The following is a 26,217-nucleotide window of genomic DNA, read 5'->3' as shown; positions in this document are numbered from 1 at the left end:
TCAGTTAAGTGTTTGCACACAGACAGGAAACATGAGATACTACATGGAGAATTTGGCAGAGACATGAAAGAAGAAGAGATTATAATACTTGGAAACACTGGAAGCCTAGGAAGGAAATACAATTAGACTTTAAAGCTAAGATGTACTAAATAGTAGTCAGTATGTCTTAGCAAGAAGAACGTGTGACCAGTATGTGTGTGATCATGCACACTAAATGAAAGACTCCTGTGGTAAGAGGAACAGTGTGGGGATAGCCAAGCAATGACCTGAATATATTCGCAACAATTACTCCTTAGACACTGGCTACTAAGAGACAAAGTCAAACTACAAAAAAAAAAAAAAAAAAAGTATAACAGTTGAAAGAAAATCAGTCCAGTACCTAAAACCCATTTTATAAAACCTACATTCTACACAGTGGAATAATATTGCATGTCTCCGTTTAGGGAAGATTAATATACAAAATACAAAGCATATACTGCAGAGCCTGACAAATAACTGATATACAAGCAAGTTTATCAAGAGTCTCTGAATCTTTTCAGTAATTTCTTCAAATAATATACCTTAGAAGAACCCACTTAAAACATCTAAATTCTCTCGACTAAAAATAAGATGTTAGTAAAAGGTTAATAAAAACAAAATGAGTGTTTTATAAAGTACTTGGAAATACTAACTTCTTATATATTATCTCAGCATATCATAAAAATACAAGATTGAAATCCATTTCAAAGGACTTAACAAAGATCATGAAGATTAATGCTGGCAAACTGTCTAACAACACAGATCTGAAGGCAGATGGCTCTAGCTCTTCTGTTGAACAGCTTTTGAACTGACAGCCAAATATTTACTATAGCATCTCTCACCAGGAGCTGTAAAGGCTAAATGAAATGGAAGATGTAATAAACAGGCAAGGATCTAATGTATAGTAACTACAGCAAATGTTAGCTATTAAACAGAACTTTGCTTCTAACTCAAAGAATTTACCGGCACCTAACATGTCAAATGTAATACTTTCTTGGCACCTGAAAATGTAAATTATCCAGTAAATAGAAAACCCTCAAGAATCTATTTTCATAAAGTCAGTAATATCTTTAAATTTTAAAATTTTATTTTAAAAAGGAGATTGAACAGAAGTGTTCTCCATGGATGGGCCAGAAGAGTTTCCACCATAGCAATCTCAGAGCCAGGCATGGATGGGTATCTCCCTACTACCTAACTAGAGGCACCTCAAAACACATGGGCTATTACCATCACATTTGGTTGTCCACCATAACTAGATGGTAAGATTCCACAGCTAAGGATACCACTCACTTCCACTGCAGGACACAGAGAATCAACCGGACTGACTGAGAAACTCTCTCCCTGCTAGCTAGTGTTCAGTGCTGGAAGGTGCTACAGAAGCTGACAGAGGAGACATGCATCACCAGTGATCTTACTAGACCCTGGACAGTACAGTATTGACCTGCCTGCCACATGTAGTGTACTCATGCAACAGTGGCTGCATGACAACTATGGGAGTGACTAACTACTTTCAGACTGGATACAAGGTCGGCTCCATTTCATGTCTGAGTTTGTAAACTTGTCAAAAGGCCATGACTTGGGATACACTAGGATCTAGGGGTAGGGAACTCATATTAAATAGTTATGCTGTCAAGTTAACTTCTAATATTGAAGTTTATACCAGTGGATTTGTGTTGCTCTCAACTCTGGTCAGAGAAACTTCTTTTAGTTGTGGGAAACAATTAATGCAGAGAGTATCTGACCAATGTACCAGGTGTAAACAATAGCCAGTACTAAGCTGCCAGTTGAAGACGAGAACTCTAAAATGCAGACTTCTGGATGTAACATGGTTTTTGCAAATGTCATCTCACAGTGCCTATGGTTATCTGCAAAGAACCTATACAAGATTAAGCCAGTAAAAATTCTAGCAGGAATGCAAAAGGCACTATAGGAGCCCTAACTCCGAGCAAAAGAGCTATTGATGACTAATGGTCGCTGAGTCACTCTGGGGGTGTGTGTGGTGTCTACTATAGCATGGCTCCAATCCATGTACATATATATGTCAGTACTATCTGGACTAAGGACGAGAGGAAGAAGCTGCTGATGACAACCACCACCACCACCACCCCGCCAGGAAACAGGAATGGAGATGAGCTGGGGAGTCCCAGAGAAATTGGGGGAAGGTAGTGGAGGATGGGTATGATAAGAATGCATTGTATACATATATGAAATTTTCAAAATAATATTTTTCTGTATATTATTCAACACAGTAGCATAAAACCTTAAAACAAATCCTTATCACAAAATTATACTAATTATAATCCATGTTCATGCTATTTCATAAAATTATATTCTATTGTCTGTTACAAAATAAGCTTCAGCTAATTATTGAACTAATTAATTTTTAGCAATATATACTCCTTTTTAATGCCTTGCATGTAGTTATTTAATATAAATCCTAAAAGATACTATGCATGTTTTTTGCATTTCTACATATAGCTTAAGTACACCCCAAAATCAGTGCATATAATCATGTTTCCTGAAGGAATATAAACTTTGATCATATTCATCACCTTAAAACACTATAAAAATATACTAAAATGATAAGAAATAAGAGACACAGTGTACAAATTCATTCACTGCCTTTCACTGGATTCATACCTTTTCATAGCTGCATCTGAAATTGGTATGGCCTTACAAGATAGATTCCTCAATTTATTTCCGAGCCATCTTTTAAAATAATCATAAAACTGATCACTAGCAAGACGTTTTCTGACAGGAAGTCCTTGAATGGTAGTTTTTTTCCGATGAGAATTGGCTTTACAAATTAGCCTGTAGTACCATCTGAACACTGGAGGCTGCTGGAGTAGGCAGGGCAGAGCACTGCAGAGTCCGCACCAGGATCACACAGGCTCCTCCAAGCATGCCGGTACTCACAAGCAGGGAATGAAACACTCAAATGAAGAAACCATGCTCAGAGCTCATGGAGGACGAGGATGAGACCTAATCTCAATAGTCAAGGTGAAAAACTCAGGTTCACAAGAGCCCTGAAGAAAAGAAGTGTCTGAAAAAAAACTAACCTTAAGAGTAAATAAAACTATCCCTGCCCAAGAAACCAGAACACCAAGATAACCAGACTGTTTCCAACTAAATTAATCTTGGCCCAGAATAAAGCTTAAGATTGTCTTAGAAATCCTGAAAATATCTATAACCTCACAAGGTAAAACTTCTATGACAGGCAATAAAAATTAGTGGCCATTAAAGCAAAAAAGTGGGGGGGGGAGAAAAAATAGAACACTAAAATCCTGTATAAAGGATAAAATTAGTAGATAGCACAGGAAAACAATTCATAGACTAAAGGTTAAGACTGAACACATGAAGGCACATATCAAATACTTATTAATAAAAATCAGAATGTCTAAGATAAAAAAAATACACTTTTGTTGTTTGTTTTCCCAAACAGGATTTCTCTGTATAGCCCTGACTATCCTGGAACTCAGCTTGTAGACCAAGCTGGCCTTGAAGTCAGTGATCTGCTGCCTCTGCCTCCCAAGTATTGAGATTAAAGGTGTACACTATCACACCCAGTATGAAAAATACAATATCACAAATAGCAGATTAGACATTGAAAAGGTAAAGAATTAACTTCAAGACAAGAATTAACTTCAAGAAACAGAATCCAGAGAATGACACAGAGGAAAAAGGACTAAGAAAGAAAGCGAAGACCACAAGCCACTTGGAACAACCAGGTATGTAACTGGAGTCTTCCAAAGGAGGGACAGACAGGAAAAATGTCAAATTGACAGCTTCAAAACACTCAACAAACTCAACCATGAACAACACTAAGAAAAAGACCTTAAGAGTGGACAAAGGTAAGGATGTATGGCAAACATAAAAGTGAAGATCAAGCACGTTTTCATTAGAAACAATGGGAATACAGAAGGAAGACTATCAGGAGGCCCGGGAGGTCCCATCTCCCCCAATTTGTGATGCTCCTAAGGCTGATCTTAGAAGTTCCAATCCTCCTGCCTCAACCTCCCAGGAACTGAGATTAAAGGCATGCACCTCCATACCCACCTTTAATTCCTTAATCCTTCAAATACAGGACTGAAATAGATTTTTTTCAAACATACAAAAGCTAGAATATCACTAATAGGCCAGCATTATAAAAAAGTTAGTAAACAGAAGAAAAAGATGGTACATTGACGGTGCGCCTATTTAAATGTAGCAACGAAGTACCATAAACAAAAGCAGTCTTTATGGCATGTCCATTTAAAAATGAATGTCCATCTAAAAAAATGTTACCAAGAGAGTATTTCTACTTTCTTGACTGTGAAGATTTACATACTTACAACTTGTTATAAAATATTTTGTCTCCCTAAACCACACACACACACACACACACACACACACACACACAAATTATGGGAACTAAAGGAAAGGAAAAATGTAAAAGTAGAAAACAGAAAAAGACTTAAATTGACAGTTGGATCCAATCAAAGCATTTAACTTCAAGTATCTAGTGCCTCAATTTCCTGATATCCACTGCCACTTTCTAAGGACAGTCTTTTCTCCTAATACCACTAGACTCTGAGCTAGGTGGAACACTTGTTTAAGGCCCAAAGTGAACTAGAGTCAGTATTTTCCTAATGCTTCTGGCGCCCTTTCCTGGGGGAGCTAAAGAACTTTCAGGGGAAGATCTGTTCCAGGTGGCGAACACCTGAGAACAAGTGTTCAGATGCTGGGGCATGTGGCATGTCACAGACGTGTAGAGTCATTAAATAAACAACACAGCTCTATCTAACAGTGTTCAGAAGAAAACATATGGAACTGCTAAAAGAGCAAAGCACATTTCACGGAAGAAAGATGATTAAAAATAGAAAAGGATGTTTATATACACATTTATTGAAATAATTTCAAAACAGTGTGGAATTGAAATAATCTTCAGTTAATCTAAAACAGTGGTACTCAAATTATAATTCAAGTGGCAATTTAAGGGTCACTGTGAGGTGAAATAAAATAAATTTGCATTCATTTTTTATTAATTAATGTATTTATTTACATCCCAAATGTTGCCCTCTTCCTGGTACCCACTTCCAGAATTTTTCCCCACATCTAAGAGGGTACCCCCACCAAACCTGCATTCTGATTTCAAACTAGCTCATTTGTTTCTACCCCATCAACTGGGATCTACACCTGACTTACTTTTTTAAAAACATGAAGAAGAGTGATAGCTAATTAAAACAAAAAATGTTTACTTTAAAATACTAATTTATTAAGCACTTTGAATAAAAACGTTTTTTATACCAGAGCAGTGTATCATTCTATGGGAAAATATCATTTCTAATTATTATAAAAACCAAACTGTTCAGAAGAGCATCTTCTGCACGATTAAAAGTGACATCAAGGTATTTGAAGACTGAGCAGAGGGCTTAGTTGGTAAAGTACTGGTCATGAATGCCTGAGGACCTGAGTTCAGATCCCTGGACTATGAAGAAACCGGCAATGGTAAAGTGTGTAACCCCCGTGCTGGGGACAGAGGAGTCAGGCATTTCCCTGGAGCTTAGCCAATTCAGCCGAGCTGAATGGATCAGCTGCATGCTCAGTGAGAGACCATGCCTCAAAAACGAGGTGGGAAGCAGCTGAGGAATGACACCCGGTACTAACTTTTGACCTCATGTATCGCATACACAGAAACCTATGTGCTCATGCATATATAAAGAGGTTCATACAATCAACCCTAAACACACAGATAAGTCGTTCCAGTCAATGAGGAGTTAAAAGGATCATTAAATAAGAGTCCCTTAAAAACACACTAAAGGCTGAAACAAGTAATTAAAGGTCTCACCTGTACAGCACTATTAAGAAAGCAGCTGTTCTGTCCTGGTTCATTTAACAAGCCTACAGTAGGGGCTAGGGACAGCAAACTCCCGGCTTGATAGGCTTTGCCAAGATTACCACCAGGTTTCCGTAAGAATTTTACCCAGGCCATTGTCAAGCCACTTCTTTTGCATTAAAATTAAGTCATATGCTTATGTGGTATTCTGAACAAGAAAATGGGTGATGCCATAAAACTGTATGCTTCCAAGCCCATATTGTTCCCGATGTGCTACATTTCTGAGGACTTTCATATGTAAAAACAAAGTAAATGTTGAATTTCTGGGAGCTAAAAAGCAACCTATTTTAACCAAGGCCTTCCAGGTTTAATAATTCTTAAAATTTGTAAGTTGGACACGCTGATAAAAATAACTTTAACTGCTAAAAACATATGATGAATAGATCATTTTCTTTAACGTGTAAGTTATTAGTCCTGCTGGGCTGAAAATAGAAAATTCAAGGTGCAGAGCTGGGATCTGCGGGTTCTTCTGGTCATTTGTTTTCTTTATGTTTCTTTAGTGAAGCAGCTTTTCTCTGATCCGGGTGAAGTTAGCAAAGAGGACTCCATATTTTATCAGCATGGCCTTAAAGAAAATCTATAAAAAAAAAAAAAAGAAAAAGAAAAAGAAAAAAAATTAAGTAAAAGCTGATCAAGAGTTTCTCACTTATTATTTCACAATCATTGAACAGATCACAATCCATCATCAAAAGGAGAAGAACAGCATTCTGAAATATGAAAATAAAAACATTTAGACTTATTCTAAGTAGTTAGGATATTAATCACTACCAAAACTGCAATGTTCAGAGAAAGATACAAGAAAAATATCTGAAAACAATACATTAAATCTAAGGTGGTATTCTGTATTTGTCAACAATTATTGTATTAAATAAATTTATGGTTATAAACAGACTGTCTTTTTTCAAGACAGTTAGATTTTATATAAATTGAACTAGTTCCTAAAGGAAATAGACTAAATAAAAATCCAGAGTGTGGTGTTCCACAGTTTTTGCAAATATGTGCTCCTGTTTTAATGCATTTTAAATGTTCAACTGATGAATTAAAAACAAGTACGCACTATCAACATTTTGTTTACTTAACTAAATTTCCTTCTTGCACTCTTTCATTTAACAAATACTTACAAATACCAAACACAGAACTAGCACAATGAGGAACATTCAGACAATGCTTCATACTTTGACAACATAATAAACAACTGGAATAAATAACTAGAGAGTTACCTGTTAAGTATTAACAAGGGCAGGGTAAGGAAGCAGCATGGCAAGACAGCTGAGAAGGACTCACTAAGAAGCTTATACCTACAGATTTGAAGGAGGTAAAGCCACCTGAGGGGAAGAACCCCAATTAGTGTGGACAGCAACTTCAGACACTAAGCCAGGACCATATCTGGTAGGATGTAGGAACACAAAGAAGCCCAGTGTGGCAGGAGAAATGCTAAGGAAGAAAGCAAAGGGATGCTAGGCAAGAAAGAGTGCAAAGGGTCTTAACAAATGCCTTGGTAAACTGAGGTGAAAGTCATTGCATTTGATCTTCACAGCACATAAAAGATGAGAGATTAGGTCAGTCTATTGACACTGATCAAATACCCACCAGAAACAAAGCACTAAAGAAGACAGAAGAAAGAAGAAAGCCATTGGTCTCTAAAGAATCAGTCAACAGACCTTGTTTCCAGGCCAGCTTATCAACTGCCCGGTCACAGATACATTCTTCCCATCCCAGAGTCAAGGATTGCTCACCTCATACATGAGGTAACAGTAACTGACCTGCTTAATGAAGGAAAATATTTTTTTTTAATTATAAAGTATATTAGCTGTTTCTTCTATTTAACTCTATAATTTGCAACCTCCTCTTAAAGAGATATAAACAACCCTGAAATGCATCATATACACTAAGTTTTTAATAAATTCATCCATGTTTGTACAACATTAAGGGAGCTCTTCACTGGTAGCTCTTTATGTAGTAACTGAATGAGAATGGTTCCCACAGATTCTCATGCTTGAATACTTGGCCACCAGTTGGTACAACTGTTTGGGAAGGAGGAGGTGTGGACTTGTTGAAGGAGATGTATCACAGGGGATGGCCTTTGAGGTTTCAAAAGCTCATACCATCCCAATTAGCTTTCTCTGTCTCCTGCTAATAGATTAAGAGTTGACCTCTCTTAGCTGCTGCTCCCCACCATGATGCTGAGGAACTCCTATCCCTCTAGAACTGTAAGCCCCAAAGAAATCTTTCCTACGAAAAGCTGCATGGGTCATGGCGTTTTATCTCAGCAATAAGAAAGTAACTAATACAGTAGCAAATTTCTATTTTTATTTTCAAGTTTTATTTGTGTCTGAATATGGGCATTCACATACCATACATACCAGCACAGCAGTCAGAGGACAACCTCTGGTCTTGGTCTCTGCTTTCTACCTTGCTCAAGACAAAGTCTCTTCATTGTTTTTCTGCTATGTAGGCCAGACTAGCTGTCCTGTGAGCTCCTGGGAATTCCTTGTCTCTGCTTCTCAGCTCTCTGTTGAAATGCTAGTATTAGACACTTGTGCTCTATATTCAATTTTTATGAGGGTTCTGGAGATTCAAACGTAGGTCCTCACTCTTGCACAGAACCACTTTTATCACTAAGCCATCCCCCCACTTCCCCAGCCCATAAATCCCTATTTTTAATGGAATGTCCTTTTAAATTATAGTCTTTCAACGAAACTTAATTGTCACCAATTCCACACCATGAAATAAAATATGTGAAACAATTATTTCCTTTTAAGAACTCAGATTTGTGTGAGGCAATGACAGATACTTTAAAATACTGTGCCTTCCATTCCTACATAAGATGTCAGACAAATATGTGCTCTTGATTCCATTCCTCTAACCCAATGTTTCTCCACATGTGGGTCATGACCCCTTGGAAGGGGGGTCAAGTGACCCTTTCGCAGGAATTGCCTGAGACCAACAGAAAACACAGATATTTATATTATGATAATATAAGCAAAATTACAGTTTTAAAGTAACAATCTTTAGTAACTTTATGGTGAGGGGGTGTGTCACAGTACCACACGAGGAACTGTATTAAAGGGTCAAATTAGGAAGATTAAGAACCACTGCTTTAACCTATCTCTGAAGATCAGAAAAAAAGTTAGTCTAATGAAAAACAGAGAAAGTCTGGGGATACCAAAAATGACTGGCTCCTACAGAAGGAAGGAGACAACAGCTAAGAGATGGAGACAGCCAAATAATATTACAGACCAAGAAAGACATTTCTAGTTATAATCTTCCCATCCCAGAGAACTCTAAACCCACACAATACAAAGATGGGAAAGGCCAGCTTCCAGTGCCATCTGCGGGTAGAAGAGACTTTACATCAAGTCTGTATTACAGGAAGAGCAGTTTGGGCATGGCTGTCCCTGTCCTCACCTCTATCACATACACTACATTCCTATAAGCAGCCAATACGTTCCTTTTAGGGAAGAAGTGGCTCAGCAGTGAGCTCTCTGCCAGAGGACCAGGGCTCAATTCCTAGCACCCACATGGCAGCTCACGGTTGTCTTTAACTACAGTTCCAGGAGTGTGACAACCTAACACATGCAGCAAACACCATTGTACATAAAATAAAGATAAGTAAAAATCATTGATAAGAAGAATTTTTTTAAAAAGTTCCTTATAGAAATAAATTCTCAGACTTCATCACTTAAGTCCCCCACCTCCCCTCTGTTCCCTGAAATCAGCTCACACACATATTAGAGCTGTCACCTTACTTCACTTTCCCACAAACAGGACTAGCTTATGACTCCTCCAGTAAATATGACTGGAATCTTAGAAAATGTGAACACAGAGAGAATGCAGGCCAGTGAGATGCCTCACTGGTTAAAGATGCTTGCCAACAAGTCTGACGGACAGGTTGATCCTTGGAATAAAGACACCAATTCCCGTGACTGCCACATGTGTGCTGAGATGTTCACATACAAGCAATTTCATGCTCACTTGCTATAAATAAATAAATAAATAAATAAATAAATAAACAAATAAGTAAATAAGCAAGGTAAATGACAAAGAACCATAAAGAGGTAATGAACCCTCCATAACATAGGAAATGAAAGAGCAAAGGAAAGATAAACAACATAGTACTAGCTAGTTGACAATAATGCATAAAATGAAAACAAAACAAGTGGAAAAGGACACACTTGTGAGTAGTAAGTTGAAGTTATACTCATAGACTGACTCATCTCTCAAGGCCCTTCAGCTTCAATCTGCAGTAGATAGGATTAACGCAGAGGCCTACAACTGGCCAAGAGACAGAAAATCATAGACAAACGCTCAGCCCTAAATGGAACAGATATACTGTACCCCATCTTCTAGAGACTTAGGGATCAATGTAGAAAAGGTATCTTCCAGACACTTCAGGGAAGATACACATACACAGTACTCGAGATGGCCCACACAAGACCCTCTGCAAACTCAAGCCATACCAAATCCAAATGGAGATTAGAGTTGGACAGGAAGTCCCAGACCTAGCTGAGACAACTGATGGCTTCTAGGAGAGTCAATGTCTTCTCAGAAAGTAGCCCTGGTGAGTAGACCACACTCTAAAGGAAGGCTACACATCCAAGAATATGTGGGCAACACAAATCTGTCTTGATGGGTTTAAAAACAACACAATGCTGGATGGATAGGGAAGGCATTGGATCTAGAAAGAATGGGGGTGGTGGTGTTATTGTACAAAATTTTCACAGACCTACTAAAAATAAGTTCTCATACAAAGCACTAAAAAAGCAATACAAACACACACACACACACAAACACTATTTAAAAGAGGCATGAATGTACTCAAACTCTATCGATGATTTCTAGAAAAAAAAAAAGTAAATATCTCTAGAAAGAGATTAAGAAGAATTTCAGAGTTCAACTTGAGAGATGAAACAAGCAAGCAAAATGGATGGCGTAAAGTCCAAATACAACATGAAGACAGAGGGAGTAGAACGGAAACTGTCAGGTGAGAGGATGAATAAAACTAAGTTTCTGCAAAAGCTATCACTTTAGACCAATCTTCACAGGACGGATTAAAGAAAAGGAGCTCTAAAACCGACAGAACTGACATAGGAGACAAGACCATATGGAAGCAGTGAAACACTGTCTAAAACTCTAAAGGTCCAGATGACCACAAGGGGAAAATATAGTACTAAAAGTAATTCAAGAAAAAGTATAATCCAAAAAGACTAAGTAGTTGAGGGGAAAACAGAAAAGACATAAGCATTCTCCCACTAACAGGGGCACCAGAACTGGACAAAAAGTCAAACATCACCCAATTTTCAAAGAACCATTATTACCCAATATCACATTATCATGGGCCACAGGGAAACTAAACTACAAAATAACCCCAAATGAAGGAAACATAACCTTCATATCCAAGCATGGTAAGCCTCAGACCAGTATAACTGCAGTCAGTCAGTCAGTCAGTCAGTCAGTCAGTCAGTCAGTCAGTAAGTAGATAAGTAAGTACTGCAGCTTCTAAAAATTTGTAAACAAAAGTATGTCACAAGAACGAAAAGTAGAACTTATTTCAATGGGAGTCTATATTTATGCTTTAGAAAGCATTGGGGAGGCTATGTTGAAAAGAAGGAACACTGTTCATACTAGCCAAAAAGTGGAAGTAATCCAAATTCTATCAACTGATGGAGAGATGGATAAACAAAATGTGGTGTGGCCATACAGTGGAACATCAATCACCACAACAAGAAGTAAACTACTGGTAACATGCTACAGGGATGGACAGTGAGAAGGAGCTATGTGAAAGACAAGGAAGGCTGCATATTGTGATTCCGTTCACACAGTACAATAGGCATTGCCTAGGACTGGAGAAGTAAGGTCTCGGGGTGGGAGTAGGGTGGGGTTTGGAAAGGGGTGGCAGCTAAGGGGTACAAGGCTGTTTTTTTTTTCTTGGTGATAAAACACTCTAAAATCATAGTGATGGATGTACACTTGTGTGAGTAACTAAGAACCACTGGCGTGTACTTTAAATAGAGAGTTAGACCATACATGACTTCAAAAAGAAAGCCTACAATGGCAGTCTGGCTTTTGCTGATGTGTTTGGAAGGCTGGCCTCAAGAGCTTGGAGGCTTCTTCCCCTCTCACTTACTAGAGCGAGAATACACTAATCGATAGACAACATAACTTATCACAAATGTTTACTGCCCTCTGGAAGGCTAGAATTTTGGTGTATTCTCAGTAGAGAATGACTATGTAACTATCCTCCAACAAAAAAATGTCCGACACTGTGTCTAGTGGGCTTCCTGGTAGACAACATTTTCACATCAGCATTAAGTCACTATTGGAGGAAGGCGAGTCCTGCATAAGCTCTCTGGCAGGAGGGCCCTGAAACCTCATCTTAACTGTGCTTACTTTGCTTTATTTTTTTCACTGCAACAAGACTACAATGAATAAGATGATATATAAATCCTGAGACCTACTCTGAAATATTAAAGAGTGCTATTCAGTTTCTTCAGTTCAGAGACAAAATGATGCATCAGTTAAGAGCTACTAACCTTACAAAAAAAAACTAAAAGTAGTATTGTTGGTGGATTAAAGAGGAAATGGTACTTTTATTGTTGATTAGTTAAAAATACACACACACACACACACACACACACACACACCCTTCAAACCCAACACTGAGAGCTGAACGCTGCAGAATAAAAGCATTACTTTGTCTATGTGTATTGGGCTCCAGCAGTAAATCATGAAGGAAACAAAGTATGCACCATTAGCAGAGATGCACTAGCCTAAGGAGGTATTTGCAGAGGCTCTGCATCCATCCATTCTCAATGTGAGGCGGCCTTTCATTATGAGAGGTGGGGCTTGTTTACCCCACAGCTCCGTTCTCTAACCTCCTCCCTCCTTATCAGTACCTATGTAGATACAAGTTCTTATCTGTCCTATGGACTTGCCTCCTGCTGACCACTTCTTATGGTGAGGGTAGATCCAGGTATTTGACTTGCTCAAGCCTTACACTCTGAAAGGACGGAGCAGTAAGTAGCACACCCATTTCTCAGCTGTGTGACTCTATGGAACTTGTGGCAGGCTGCTCCCAAAACCCTGGAGGAACTGTGGAACATAACACTAGGTAGTATCTTGGACTCCACTCAAGGTTTGAATACACAGGTCCTCCCCTTCTTGTTCCTCATTCATAAGGGGTTCCTCTCCCTCCTGCTGACTCAGCCCTTTCCTCTCTGAGTCTGAAAATGCTCCACTGCTTCTTTATTCCATGAGCTGCAGTGAGATGCCTTCTTTGCCTCGCTGGCTAAACACACTCAAACCTGACGTCTTTCCCCATTAGAGCTCTAGGAGAGAACAGCTAGCCCAAACTGAACGCAATTTGAGCAAGGGTATAGACATAATGAGAGGACACTTAGTCACACACGGGTCCTGGATGCTTAGGCACTAGATAGTATGCCAGAATAAAAACATCATGAAAAATGCATACGAACCAATGACCCAAATTGCGTAAAACTTGCTTGTTTACAGTCACTCTCCAGAGAGACCTTGGAATCAAATTAAAGGAAAAAAAAAAGCAACAGTGTTTTTATGTAACAATGATCCCATTTGGTGTAAAGCAATGAAATGTGGGAACATGTATGTTTTATATGAACATCCAAGCAATTTCCTTTGTATTTGAAACAAGGCTGCTCAACCAACCTGTGGACAAGGAGGGAAAATCCTGTGCCAAAAATAACTGTGAACTGTACTAGTCACATTTATATAACTTATGAAGTTACTTATGTGCATGTGTTCACAATGCAAAAGGATAAGCAAGGAAACTAAACCTAAAGAAATTTAATGCAGTGCTATTAAGATCATGCAAGATTAAGGAGTATCTCTCTAAATTCAGTATCAAACTATCAAACTGTTGTAGGAATTAGAAGTAAACAACAAACCAACACTTTAAATTTAAAAACAAAAGTGAGATTAATATATAGAACTCAACGATAAAGCAATACATATCAAGCTTAAAAGAAGCTGCTAAAATTTAAAGTTCTGGATGCAACAGAAAACAAGACTGAATACAAATCACTACAATTCAAAGGACTAAAAAATTAAAAAAACAATTCTCTTCAAACAGAAATGAGACAAGGTTGCAAGAACTACAGCCAACAGAGAATGACTAGTACACAGAATACACAGAGAACTACTGAAGGCTAAAACCAAGACAAGTTACACAAGCAGAAAATACTGTTAAGACAAAAAATCGACAGAGAAGACTAAATGGCTAGCAAACACTTCAACCTTGGAATATACAACTAAAATCTAATAGTATATACCAGTTAGGCTGGCAAACTTCACACCGTAACTGTGCTGCCACTTGAGGTAAGTGGCTACTTCTAATAGACGGATGTTGAGAGACAGACTAAGGCTAGGTGGGTAAGTGAGCTCAGTACATGAGAGTAGTAGATCAGAAGGCTGGTCCAGGAATGTGTGAGAAATCCTATGGTCCTGGGTAAGGGCAGCAGATATCACACTGATAAAGGGAAGAATATAGAAACCCTTGAGATGGAAATCAAAGATGAAGGTGTTCACACTGTCCTGCTTTTCTATCTCCAGGTCCAACAGCTGAGCAGCAAAAAACAAAGCAAACTACAGGGACTCTAAACCTAAAAGAAGACCTAAGGCTGGGCTGGGCTGGCCATTAACTCTTACCCTGTATTAATCTTAATGTTATTATACACACTACTATAGATTTCTTACTCTGTTTTTCTCTTCTTATATTGTGGACAGTCAGTATTCAATAAGATAAAAATTAAACACTTTGGGAGATACTAGTATCAATTTATTTTCACTCTCTGTATTTTTATATCCAGGATTTTAAAACTAGCCTGCTTTTCTGTGTCATGGTTATTCAACAAAATTCATCTCTCTAATGTACAGCTGAACGAGTTTTGACACGTAATCACTACCACAGCCAACTGTTTCCAATCCCCTGAAAGCTCTCTCAAACCTCTCCATAGTCATAACCTTTACCAGTACGGAGAGAAGTAGAATAAGATGCACACACGTACACATATTCACACACTTTACATCCTACTGTCCAAAACCTGAAGACAGGCAAGATACAATCCACTGACGGCATCTATGTTTTCTGACACAGATGATGACAGATTTTTTCTTTTTTCTTTGGCCAATCTAATGACAGAAGCCTTTGAAAGCAACAGAAGCTTTCTTTAGCTGGTAGGGGGTAGGGAGAAGGTACACAGATTTTGCCCCTGCAGAGTAACAAGGATGTGGAGCCTACACGAGGAGTGTGGGGAGCCTTTAGGACCAGAGAACTGAGATTTAGTCCTACAAGGAAAAGAATCTGCCTCTTAGCAGATTCTTCCCTGAGGACTTGGCCAGCCAGAAACCTACCCATTTGACACTCTGACCTCAGCCTTGGGAAACCAAGGACAGAGACCTTGTTGAGCCCAACTCGACTGCCTCACTAAAATTATGAAACTACAAAACAATTAGTAGGAATTATTTTAAGTTGCTAAACTTGTGGTAATTTGTTACACCATAACATAAAACTATGATACCGAACTAAAACAAACATGTATCTGCTTTTGTTCCCAGAATTTCAATTTTCTAGAATTTCACACAAATCAAATCATGTTTATTTCTCTTGGAAGAATGCTTTTGAGTTTCATCAACTTAATGCACTACTAAGTAACTGTTCATTCCTTTTTATGATTAAATAGTGTTGTTGTGAGGTAACACACCCAAATTTGTATTTCTGTAGTGTTTCCAACTGATAGTTATTGTAAATCAGCATGAACATTTGAGTACAACTCTTTCCATAGTCTAGGTTCCCCCCCACCTCCCATTTCTCTTGGGAATATATTGAATGGGATTACTGGGATGTATGATTGCTTATGTTTGATTTCATTAAAAAAAAAAACAGCAACTGCATTGTAAGCTTTCAAACACTTGCATTTGAGAGCTACAGCTGTGGCTGCACCAGGTCTTCACCAACAATGGTTGCCTCAATCTCTTTTAGAGATGCTGTGGTCTGTATTGTTGGGATGTGGCTGGAACATACATCTCTAGAACAAGTGATACTCAGCAGCTTTTCAGCTGCTTAGGTACCTTCATACCTCTCAGGAAAGGAACTATGTTCCATCTTCTAGTCACTATCTTACTGTATGCCTTACTGACCTTTAGGAATTCTTTAATTTTGAAGTATAAAGTATCAAGTTTTTAGATTTTTATATCTACCTTTTTTGTTTGCTTTAGCTGTTACATAAAATACCCATGTTTAAATATTATAAGTAATAAAAAACCTATCTCTCGCAGTTTTGAAGGCTGGGAATACTAAGGTAGTGGTGGCTGGTGAGGGCTTACGTTCTTCAAAGATGGTGCCTTCTGGTATATGCACACGGGAGTAGAGATGAGCAAGATTACTCTAGCCTCTTCATTCATGAAGGTTTTGCTGTCACAACCTAATGGCCTCCCCCAAACCTTACCTGTTAACACTACTGCACTGTGGATTAGGTATCAACTTAGGCATTTTAATGGTTCACAAACATTCACACTTCAGCAACTGTCTTAAATATACCAACCCTCTAACCTCACTGCTAGCCACCTGATCTTTGCCTTTTCCCATTCCAGCATACTGGCTCCTTATCATTCTCACACACACATCAACCAAATTCCTACTCTTGAGAGACTTAGCAGTGGTATCCCTGTGCCTGGAATTACTATTGTCTCCCCTGATCCTCCTGTCTTTGCCTTCCATTCTCTCCAAATGTAGCCTAAAATTAAAGTTGCAAACCATCATGACTTCCATCTTACCTTCCCAACTCCCCCTGGCACATTTTACCTTCTACAACACTATGTAATTCACCTATTATATTGTATGTCTTGTTCACTATCTCCTCCTCTCAATTCTCTGGAAATGTAAAGCAAATCCCAAGCATCTTCTATATTTATTGGATGAATCTGAGAGGGAAAGGTGAAATCCTAAATAACAAGTGTTCCTAACAAAGACCACCTATCAGAGTCCATCCTTTTGACACTAAAATATGATGTTGTCATCTGCAAACATGTTCAGTTGTACTCACAGCTATCCTGGGACTAGCCAGAGAAAGTAACAGAAGGAGCATCTTGCTATTGCTCATGTCTTTAGTCCCTGAAACACTCCCAGTTTGCCTTAGCATCTCCTGTCTGCTCAGTGGACATCTTAATCTTAAGGTAATGGCTTATCTACTTTCAGATTCCCTTAGTTATACTGTCTGTGGTCTACAGCAACACGGTGCAGCCCTCCAGATGATATAAACCACCATCCTCTGTCAAATAAGAATTGACTTCATCAGTGTAGTGTGGATGGAAGTTGATAGGAGAAATGGAAGAGAAGTAGAATCTTACAAAAGTGAGGGTGTGAGAGAAAGAAACCAGTCTACCACCCTTTCGCCTTTGGAAACTAAATGTAGGTGTGGTGGTCATGGTTCAGAATAGCCAGAAGTGAAGCTTAGAAGAGGAAGAACTCACAGCTGGGAGTGGTTGCTCATTCCTACTAACATAACACTAAGGAGGCTAAAGCATTGAGTCTGAGGCCAGCTTAGACTACATGGTGAATTCCAGAGCATACGTAACTATACAAAAATTCTCAAAAAGTGCTCCCCAAAAGGAAAATTTCTGACTTATGATTATTTAACACTTTATTAATATCTGAATCTGTAGTATCTAGTACACAGAATATGTTAGAAAAGGTTACTAAGAAAAACCTGCTAACCCAGAAAAACTCAAATGTTAAGTTAGAAACAGTATTTCTTGAGGCTAGAGATGGCTGAAGAGTTAAGAACAGTTGTTACTTTCCCAGAGGATCCACATTTGATTCCTAGCACCCTCAGGGCAGTTCAGAATTGTCTTCCAGTCTCAGGTGATCTGCTTCTGGCCTCTGTGGGTAGCAGGCATACAGATGGTGCAGACATACAGGCAAAATACCCATTCACAAGAAAAAACCAACAACAAAAATACAATGTTCCTTAAAACTTCCCCTACCTTTAACTCTTTTTTTTTTTTTACTGCTCAATATGATAAAACCTCATACTATCACAAAGATGCCATGCTATCTCAGGTAACTAATTTTGTTTACTAGTGTAATTAAAGATGGGCTGAGTTTCTCATAGCTCTGTGGTCACAGCACTGGCCTACTATGGGCAAGACTCACAACCTAGTTCAATGACCCACCAAAGAACAAAACAAAACAACAAAACACACACATACACACAGGCACACACAAAACTTTGAAAGGTAGGATAATAAAGGTTTACATAAAATCCTTACTTTCCAGATTACAAATATGAATGAATTAGCAATTTGAGACCCATGGACTCCTCCTGTGGTCCGATTGCATTTTTTCCAAAATGTTACAAAAACATCAGTCACACAGAAAACCAATTAAAATTTAATTCTAAACCTTATATAGTACACCTATAATCTCAGTGCTTAGGAAACTGAAGGAGGAGGACTGCAAACTTGAAGTTAACCTAGGCTACACAGGAAGACAACTAGGTAAATAAATAAAATTATAGGCAAACACTACATTTCTGATCATAGACCACTAAAGAATTGGTATATGGAAAAGAACTGTACAAATACATTTGTATGTATGTATGTATTTATGTATGTGTGTGTGAAAGAGATTCATATATATGTGTGTGTATATATATGTGTGTATGTGTATATATACACATACACACATATATATATGTATGTATATATATACACATACACACACATATATATATATATATATATATATATATATATATATATGTATAAGAGCTCAATAACCTGCTAAGATTAGAGTGGTATATAAAGTTATTTAAAATTCCAAGAACTTGTAAGGATTTTTTATGTATGGTAGAGCAAGTTATACCTATTTATTGTTTCTATTATACACATACATTGTAGACGAGCATTTGAATAGTCATTGCAACACAAAGTTAATCATCTACCACCCAATACTACATCTGTACCATCACTAATTTCTACCCTGCTTTTCCAAGATGACACAAATCAGCACATGTCCATCCTTAACAAAAGATATCAGGACGAGCATCATACCATAGCACACTGTGTTCAAAATGTTTGCATGTGCAATATATAAGCTACCAAGCTTTCTGTAGATTGTCATTCGGGTCTATAATTAGGTCATACCTTATAGTTAAAGCTGAGAAATAACAAGTCTGCTTAGTATTTCAGTAACTCACCTTTGCCAGTTAACTTAAAAGACCACTGTATGAAGATAAGATGTATTTTCAGAAAGTTGCAGAGTCGAGCAAGTTCCTTGAGTCATTCCTTCTACAACTACAGAGTTCCCAACACAAAGGAGCAACTGAAGTTAGCTTCTAAAAGTGCACATCACCCCTTAAAATATATTAAATTTCTTTTCATTTTAAAACTTTATCCTACTAAAACAAACTTTCAAGCCATTGTACACCAAAACTACATTTCTCGACACTACACTACTACTTTGTGTGAAAATAAACTTTTGAAAGTAAACAATATAAAAAATAGCTTGAATCAGAGTACATGCTCAAACTGTTAGGGCATTGTGGGTTATCTTACTAAAGGGCAAAAATAAGTAGAAAATGTGTCCTAACACTAAAATGGCAAACTTTTATTTAAAAAAAAAAATGACGTCTGCATCTTTCAGAGAAAATAGTAATGAATTGTTAGTGTCAAGTATCCTGAGTTCGCTAGAACCTACAACTGAATGAATAAAAAAAAATCCTAAGGAAAAGGCTTGGGGGGGGGGGCTCTTTCATAAGTTTATATCAGTAATCATGAACCTAGACAAATTGTCCAAAGGAGCTCATTTTAAAAGTCTCTAAAAGATAAAGTCAAAAACCTTATTTTTCATACAGCTCCCACCTGCAGTAAATCTATTTGGAATTCTTATGACAATAGCACACATTACTTTTGAAGACCTTTCTTCACTATTTTTCCTTTTCTCTTTAACAGAATAGATAAAGGATTTTTGCCTCGATCACCATCGACACAGAACTGAAAACAACAGAAAATAAAACTGACAAGTTATCAATGTCATCAATCCATTCTAACATAACTTTATGTCAGCATTGGCTACACCTTGTAAATGTGAAAAATCAGCGTGCCTTTTTCTCAAACGCTCCAGTGCTAATCACAAAGAACTTGAAGTTTACAGTCAAAGTTCCTCAAAAGTAGCCTTGAAAATATCTTTGAGGAAAAAATATGTTTCCAGCTATGGAAGACTGCAAGCAGATAAGGACGTGCAGTACGTTTTGCAAGCATTTATCAGGATCTGCACGGAGAAAGCAAACCTCTAGGGAATAACAAAACCTCAAAACAGGCTCAGATTGCAGGGCTTCAGATCCTCCCGGTTACACCTGTGCAGGCACTTCCTGTTCCCCCGCGCCGCTGGCGAGTAGTTCGGTAATTGTACCGTAAACCGCCGTTTAGAAGCTAAACATTAACTCTGTACGTCTGTCCAGCTACTGAGAAACCACCAACCCAAGATCCTATCACATCCAATCCAGTCTGCTCCGCCAAGGAGGGACGCCAATCATGCTGGAGCCCTGGAGAAGGTTGAGTGCTCGGGCGGCTGTGGAGCTGGACCGGGAGCCGCCGGAGGCTGGCCAGCGCATCCCGACCCGGCCCGATCCCGCCCGCAGTCTGCGGCCACCCATGTTAGCGCGCCCGAGCGGGACCAGGCCGTGGGGACGCGAGTCCTCCGCCCTCCGCCCAGCGGGGGCTCCCGAGACTCACCCCAAGCTCTACCTCCCGGCGCCGTAGCCTTCCAGTCCCACTGGCCCGGCTCCGCCTCGCGCCGACACCCACAACGTCGTGACAGCCGAACCGACGCGCACAGAGCCAGCCGGCCACACCGCCGCTTTCAGCCGCCAGACTCGCGCAGAGCATGCGCGCACGCCCAAGACCCAGGGGCCGGTCTGGGCAGTGACACCTGCAATCAACAGGTCTCTGGACCCCGCCCTCTCTCGCGTCAGATGCCCCGCCCCTAGCGCCGGCCCCGCCTCCTCGTCGCGCCCCGCCCCTGCACGTGAGTTCCCGTCTTTCCTGCGGGTGATGCTCCCTTTCCGCGAGGTTCTGTGAGGCGCGAGATCCCGCGAGAGCAGGACCCGGGGCTCTCCCGACGCGGGGTGGCGCGCGGGGCGGGATGAGAGGGAGGACGGTGGTGGATCTTTGAGCCGCGTTGTGTGCTGGGGACTGCGACTGGTTTCCACAGCAGACGCGGTCGTCCTGCTGTTCTCCGCGTTGGTTTGCGGCTTTGCAGTCTGAGTGCGAATGCGCCAGGAACTGAGCCGAGGTTCTGTGGCTTCAGCCACTGCTAGGTCCGCACCGCAGCGGTCCCTGTGGGGACTCGCTACGGTTTGTTTGGAATGGTTTCCTTTGGCGTAAATGTATTTTCCCTAACTGGGAGTTTCGTGACCACTAATAAAATGAACGTCTTAATAACCGTGCTGACCCAGTTAATATTTGTCAGAAATTTTGGCAGCATCCTTTCCGGGTTTTGGAACCGGTTTTGAGTTGCAAGCTACTGCTTGAGAACCTGACTAGCCTTTATTTGAAAAACTTCGGGATGATAGTTAAAAGGGAAAAACAAAAGAAAACAAACCCTGGCCGACTATTAAGATGTCTCAAAAAGTAGATGTAGGTTTGGAAGACATCTCCAAAACTGGTATGAGTACAACATAGTGATAAAAGTGGACTTAGATAAACTCAGAGGTGACTCTTAAGTTTACCTGAAGAAATCACGTGAAGAAACCCTAGAAGTTGACATGCAGTGAGGTTATTGTGCTTCAGACGGGATCCCTGAGAATTTATTGAGTATTTACCACATGAAAGAAGTGACATGAAGCTATAGACGCTGTCCTCAACATTAAAATCTGGAGTGGAGGGAGGCGGGGAAACCAGCTCTTGGGAATTTAAAGTAATTGGCTCCATGCTATTTCCTCCTGGTTGTAACGTTACTTCTCTAATGCACTTTAAATGTTTTTCTTCCCCCTGTGGACTTTTAATTCACAGCACTCTGTTTTGAAGTTTTGTTTAATATATCTTATGTCACCTCTTCCTCACCATGGACTTAACCTTTCAGCTGTATTTTGTATTCTCAGATGTATTTCACATGAATGCCTTAACAATGTCCAAGACCTGGGACCTGGGAGCAGGCAGTCCAGACCTTGGTATGTTAATGTCCTGTTCTTTCATGTTTGCTTCAGACTCTTCTTATCATAACATGATCTGAATGCCTTGCTCTCAGGAAAAACAAACAATTGTGGTTAGGAAGGTCACCGTGTGGTTGTATTAACTCTCAGAATTACTATTCCTCGCTGAGAGGTGTTGTGTTGGTGGGGGTTAGATTCAAACAGTCCCTGAGTGAACAGAGCTAAATTATGAAGGAACAGTCTTTGCCTCATTGGTTAAGGGCTCATAAAAGGGAGGAGCTTTGGTGTGTCAGAGGATAGATCCAGTAGATCATCCCGGTGAAGTCCAGGTAACTTCCTGGTACCAGCGTACCTCTTTCTGTTATTAGGGATTGATTATAACTCAGACCGAGGAATGTACTACCCTGTGGCTAAATTCCTGCCACTGATGACTGGTAGGAATAGCAACATTCTGTCCAGAGGAGCTGGGATCCAGTAGTTCCTGGAAGTAATTAATAGCCATAGGTGTGGTGAGTCGTGGCTGATGGGGTGGAGTAGGGTGAAGTGTGGCATGGAGAAAAAGCAGCTAAAAGAATGAGGCAAAATTAGATGCTAGGTGGAATCTTTTTTTCTATAAAAACATTGAGGAGATCTAACAAATGATTGCATATTAGCTAAGCCCCAAAGAGCAGGAACTATATTTTTTTCACTGAAGTTTTAGGGCATAGTTAAGTGTACCGGCTATGAAGTCAAACAGTCCTCTGAGTGGGAAGTGAGCCTGATTATAGGAAAGCTAGAAAAAAAGATGCAGGAGACAGCTATGGGAGGGCTGCGGGTCATTACCACACCAGCAGCGAGTGTATTTCTCACAGCCTTTTTATACCAGTACCTTGGGAAACCGAACCATAAGCTAACAGAAACAATTTACGGTTCCTAGGCAAGCTCTCCATATTCCTTCCACCAAGGTCAACAGAATCCTCAGCCCCTCGGCAAGTGCACCTCCTCTTTCCATGCCTCAGCAGGCCACGAAATCTGCCAACAGACCTTGACCTGCCTTGACCCCAGACTTTTCTCTCTTTATCTGTGCTTTAGAGAATCAGCAAGAGGCTCCAACCATTAAGTATCTGGCACCAGTGTTTAACAAATACATGTTTAATGAATGGGATGAAAAGTTTTAGTTGATTTTGTTTGTTAGAACAGAGAAAGCTGTTTAGGCAAAAAATTAGAACTACTGGAGATGTGTGAAGAAATGTGTCCGTTCAAAATAAAATAAGGCTAGCGTGGGGTTGGTGTAATGGGAGCCCTTGTAAGTTCTTGAATGGTATGATTAGTTTGGAGTATGACCAAGAGTTATAGGGGAAACTAAAGCTAAGTAAGAAGAGATTTTTCAGACCGTGACTCAGAGATGAGCCTCATAGAAAAATCTAGTCAAAACCATTTCCTCCACACACATCTCGGGTTTGGTAACAATTCTTTCATGGCGTCCCTCCTTCTTCATCAGCCTTTCCTTGTTACTTTACAGGGATTTAAGACAATGACTTCCATTTCATTATTTGTGTAGTGTGTGCACATGCTATATACATGTGCGTGGAGGTGAGAGGACAACTTGTAGAAGTCGGTTTTCTCCTTCCACCATGTGGATCCCAGGGATGGAACTTGTGCCTTCAGGTTTGGCAGCAGGAGCCTTTACCTACTAAGCTCTCTTGCTGCCCTTCCTCAACCTACTTTAAATTATAATATAGCTTACAGTAAATTATAAGGTCTCTTTCTGCTGAACTTTTCACCCAGCCGACATCCTGTTCTTGAGAACACCTGCACTCCCCAGAGACAAAGCAACCCTATATCATCCCCTTACCCCATATCCTGCTTCTATGAGTATATAACCTGTGTGGGAACAGCAAAAAATTTTCAGCTTGATCAGACCTCTTGACTTGCTGTCCATTCTTCGTGTCTCTTGTCCCCCCATTCTCTTCCAGGTGGTTCCCCCAGTCCCCTGTTCACCACCCCGCGGGCCAGGACATATTCTCATGGTATTAAATCCATTTCTCACATAAGCCATCAAAGTAGCCTATTTAGAGTAGACTCATGTTAGTTCCCAACTTAAAATTGTTCAATGGTTTATCATTTATAGGAAATAAAATCCAAAATTCTTGCCAATGCCTACAAATCCCTAAATGATCTCTTTATTTGTCTAACAAACAATATTTGTCTTGGTGTCTCCTGCCAGCCTGGATTTTTCATTCTTTATTCCTGTGTACATCTCAACTAGGACATTTGACTTTATTTTCTATATACTCCTGTGGGACATGTGGCGATGGCTAGAACAGTTCCGGTTGTGACATTTGGAGACAAGGATGCTACTAAACTACATAGGACAAGATTGTCTCCCATTACAAAGACTCATCCAACCCCAGATAAGATCCCCCTGCTCTTAGTAACAGATCTTTCCACTCAGTCAGCATGGGCATAATCCCAGGTGGGATTTTTTTTTTACTCCCTTCTGTTAGGTGATTAGTATGGGGTGATTCTGACCCCTTTCCAGCAGTTTTCATAGAGTTTACAGGAAAGGGCCTTTTTCTCTGATTGCAAAGCAGTATAGATGTGCACTGGAAACTACTGCAGCAAGGTCCTTTGGTATTTGGTGTCACTAGTCCAAAAGAAAGAGTCCCTGAGAGTTATCTTTCCCCTTTCAAAGAAGTTAAGGGTTGACTAGTCACTGGATGCCCAACCTCTGAAGCAAGACATTTTGATAAACAGAAGATCGAGTTCAATATCCCTGGAATCTTACACAGCCTTCTTTGGCTTAAAAATTATTGGCTCTCCATCCTGTTCCTCCTAAGATTCTGCTATTCCAAGAACATGTGCTGGTAAGGTGCCAAGTGACTTACACGTGGCCTCCTTAAGTTGTGCTGATCAGGTAGCTTAGCCAACTTCATACTCTTGCGTTACTTTACTTTGAAACATTCTAATTTTCGTATCTGTAAAAACTAGGATGAAAAGTAATATATGATGTTATTTGATAATGCTTCAGATGAAAGCATCTATTCAGCCCTACATTGTATTTTTATGGCTATTGTGCTGCTGGTTTGATTATCAATACTATGTCACCTGATAATGTGATGTTTCAAGAAGCTATGTGCTGTTTCTCTGAAGAATGCCCATGGTCCAGACTCTTATTCATGTAGGCATCTGTTCCTAACTGAGGGTAGGGAATCCATTGTTTCCTTTGCATGACTTTCTAACTGTGAAAGGTCCTATCACAGTGAGCTGAAATCCACCGCCCAGGAATGTGCACTTACTGTTCTTATTTTTGTCCTTTACAGCAATGGAAGTTTATCTTCAATTTCTCTTAAGACACTACTTCATGTTGAAAATACCACTTGTGTTCTTAAGCTAAAAATAATCTCTTCTCAAGTTTTGAAGGTCTAATGAGTACCAAACCAAATTCATTTTATTATATTTTACCTTATTCTACAAAATACTTGAAGTGAATTCTAGCATAACATAAAAAATAGTGGTCAAAGATAAACAAAGGATAGAAAGAACCAGTAAGGATAGCATGTAACGTATAAGAACGAACAAAACAATAACACAGAAGTATGCCTAGCTGGAAAACCAAAATGAGTTAGATATTTAAATGATTAGTAATAGGAAACATTTTTCTGTCTTTATCTAAAATGTGCCACTCCCAAGTGGGTCTTCCTCTGAAGAGCCTTGTGCATTATTTACTATATTTACCTAGATTTTCTGATAGTCACCTTATCCGTGTGTCCCTGGCAAATGCAGTGTGCCATGTGTGACTGATTCATAATGTACTTACATTGTCGGCCTCTGGAAAAAAAAATGTGCCACCCAAAAATAAAACTACACTTTTGCGGTGCGTCTGATTGCAGTTTAGAGAAAGTATTTCTTCCTTTGTTTCACACAACTGCTTCTGAATCAGAGCTTAACTAGGGTTGCTTTAAAATGGTGTATAACTGTGCTTTGCTAGCCAGTGTAAGTTTATGTTCAGAATATTTCATTTTATTTGATTTTTAATGAATTTATATGAAACTAAGTTTCTCAGATCATTATACCCTTAAGTTCTTCATAGAACATGAATGTTTCTATAGCCGAGGGATATAATAAGATCCTATTAGGTTTTCAAGCTTTATATCA

At 39.5% G+C, this 26,217-nt stretch overlaps 1 protein-coding gene across 3 annotated transcripts in view; it reads right to left on the bottom strand.

Moving 5' to 3' along the window:
• Usp53 (ubiquitin specific peptidase 53) overlaps nt 1-20,774 on the bottom strand; it is a 55,123-nt gene extending 34,349 nt beyond the window's left edge. The window contains exons 1-2 of one of the 3 annotated variants that reach the window (XM_028760456.1): nt 20,663-20,774; nt 5,846-6,470 (exon numbers count right to left, since the gene is read on the bottom strand). In XM_028760456.1, the coding sequence (XP_028616289.1) occupies nt 5,846-5,989 (144 nt within the window). In that variant the 5' untranslated portion in view covers nt 5,990-6,470; nt 20,663-20,774. Of the gene's footprint in view, nt 1-5,845; nt 6,471-7,554; nt 7,710-19,125; nt 19,224-20,662 lie in introns of those variants that run through there. The other 2 variants (XM_028760458.1, XM_028760457.1) reach the window with 2 other exon arrangements.
• Nucleotides 20,775-26,217: the final 5,443 nt, after the last annotated feature.

The sequence above is a fragment of the Grammomys surdaster genome, unplaced genomic scaffold (assembly GCF_004785775.1).
Source record: "Grammomys surdaster isolate TR1022 unplaced genomic scaffold, NIH_TR_1.0 126531, whole genome shotgun sequence".
Lineage (NCBI taxonomy): Eukaryota > Metazoa > Chordata > Mammalia > Rodentia > Muridae > Grammomys > Grammomys surdaster.
The sequence above is the reverse complement of the archived record's forward strand: the minus strand, read 5'-3'. Positions and strand labels throughout refer to the sequence as shown.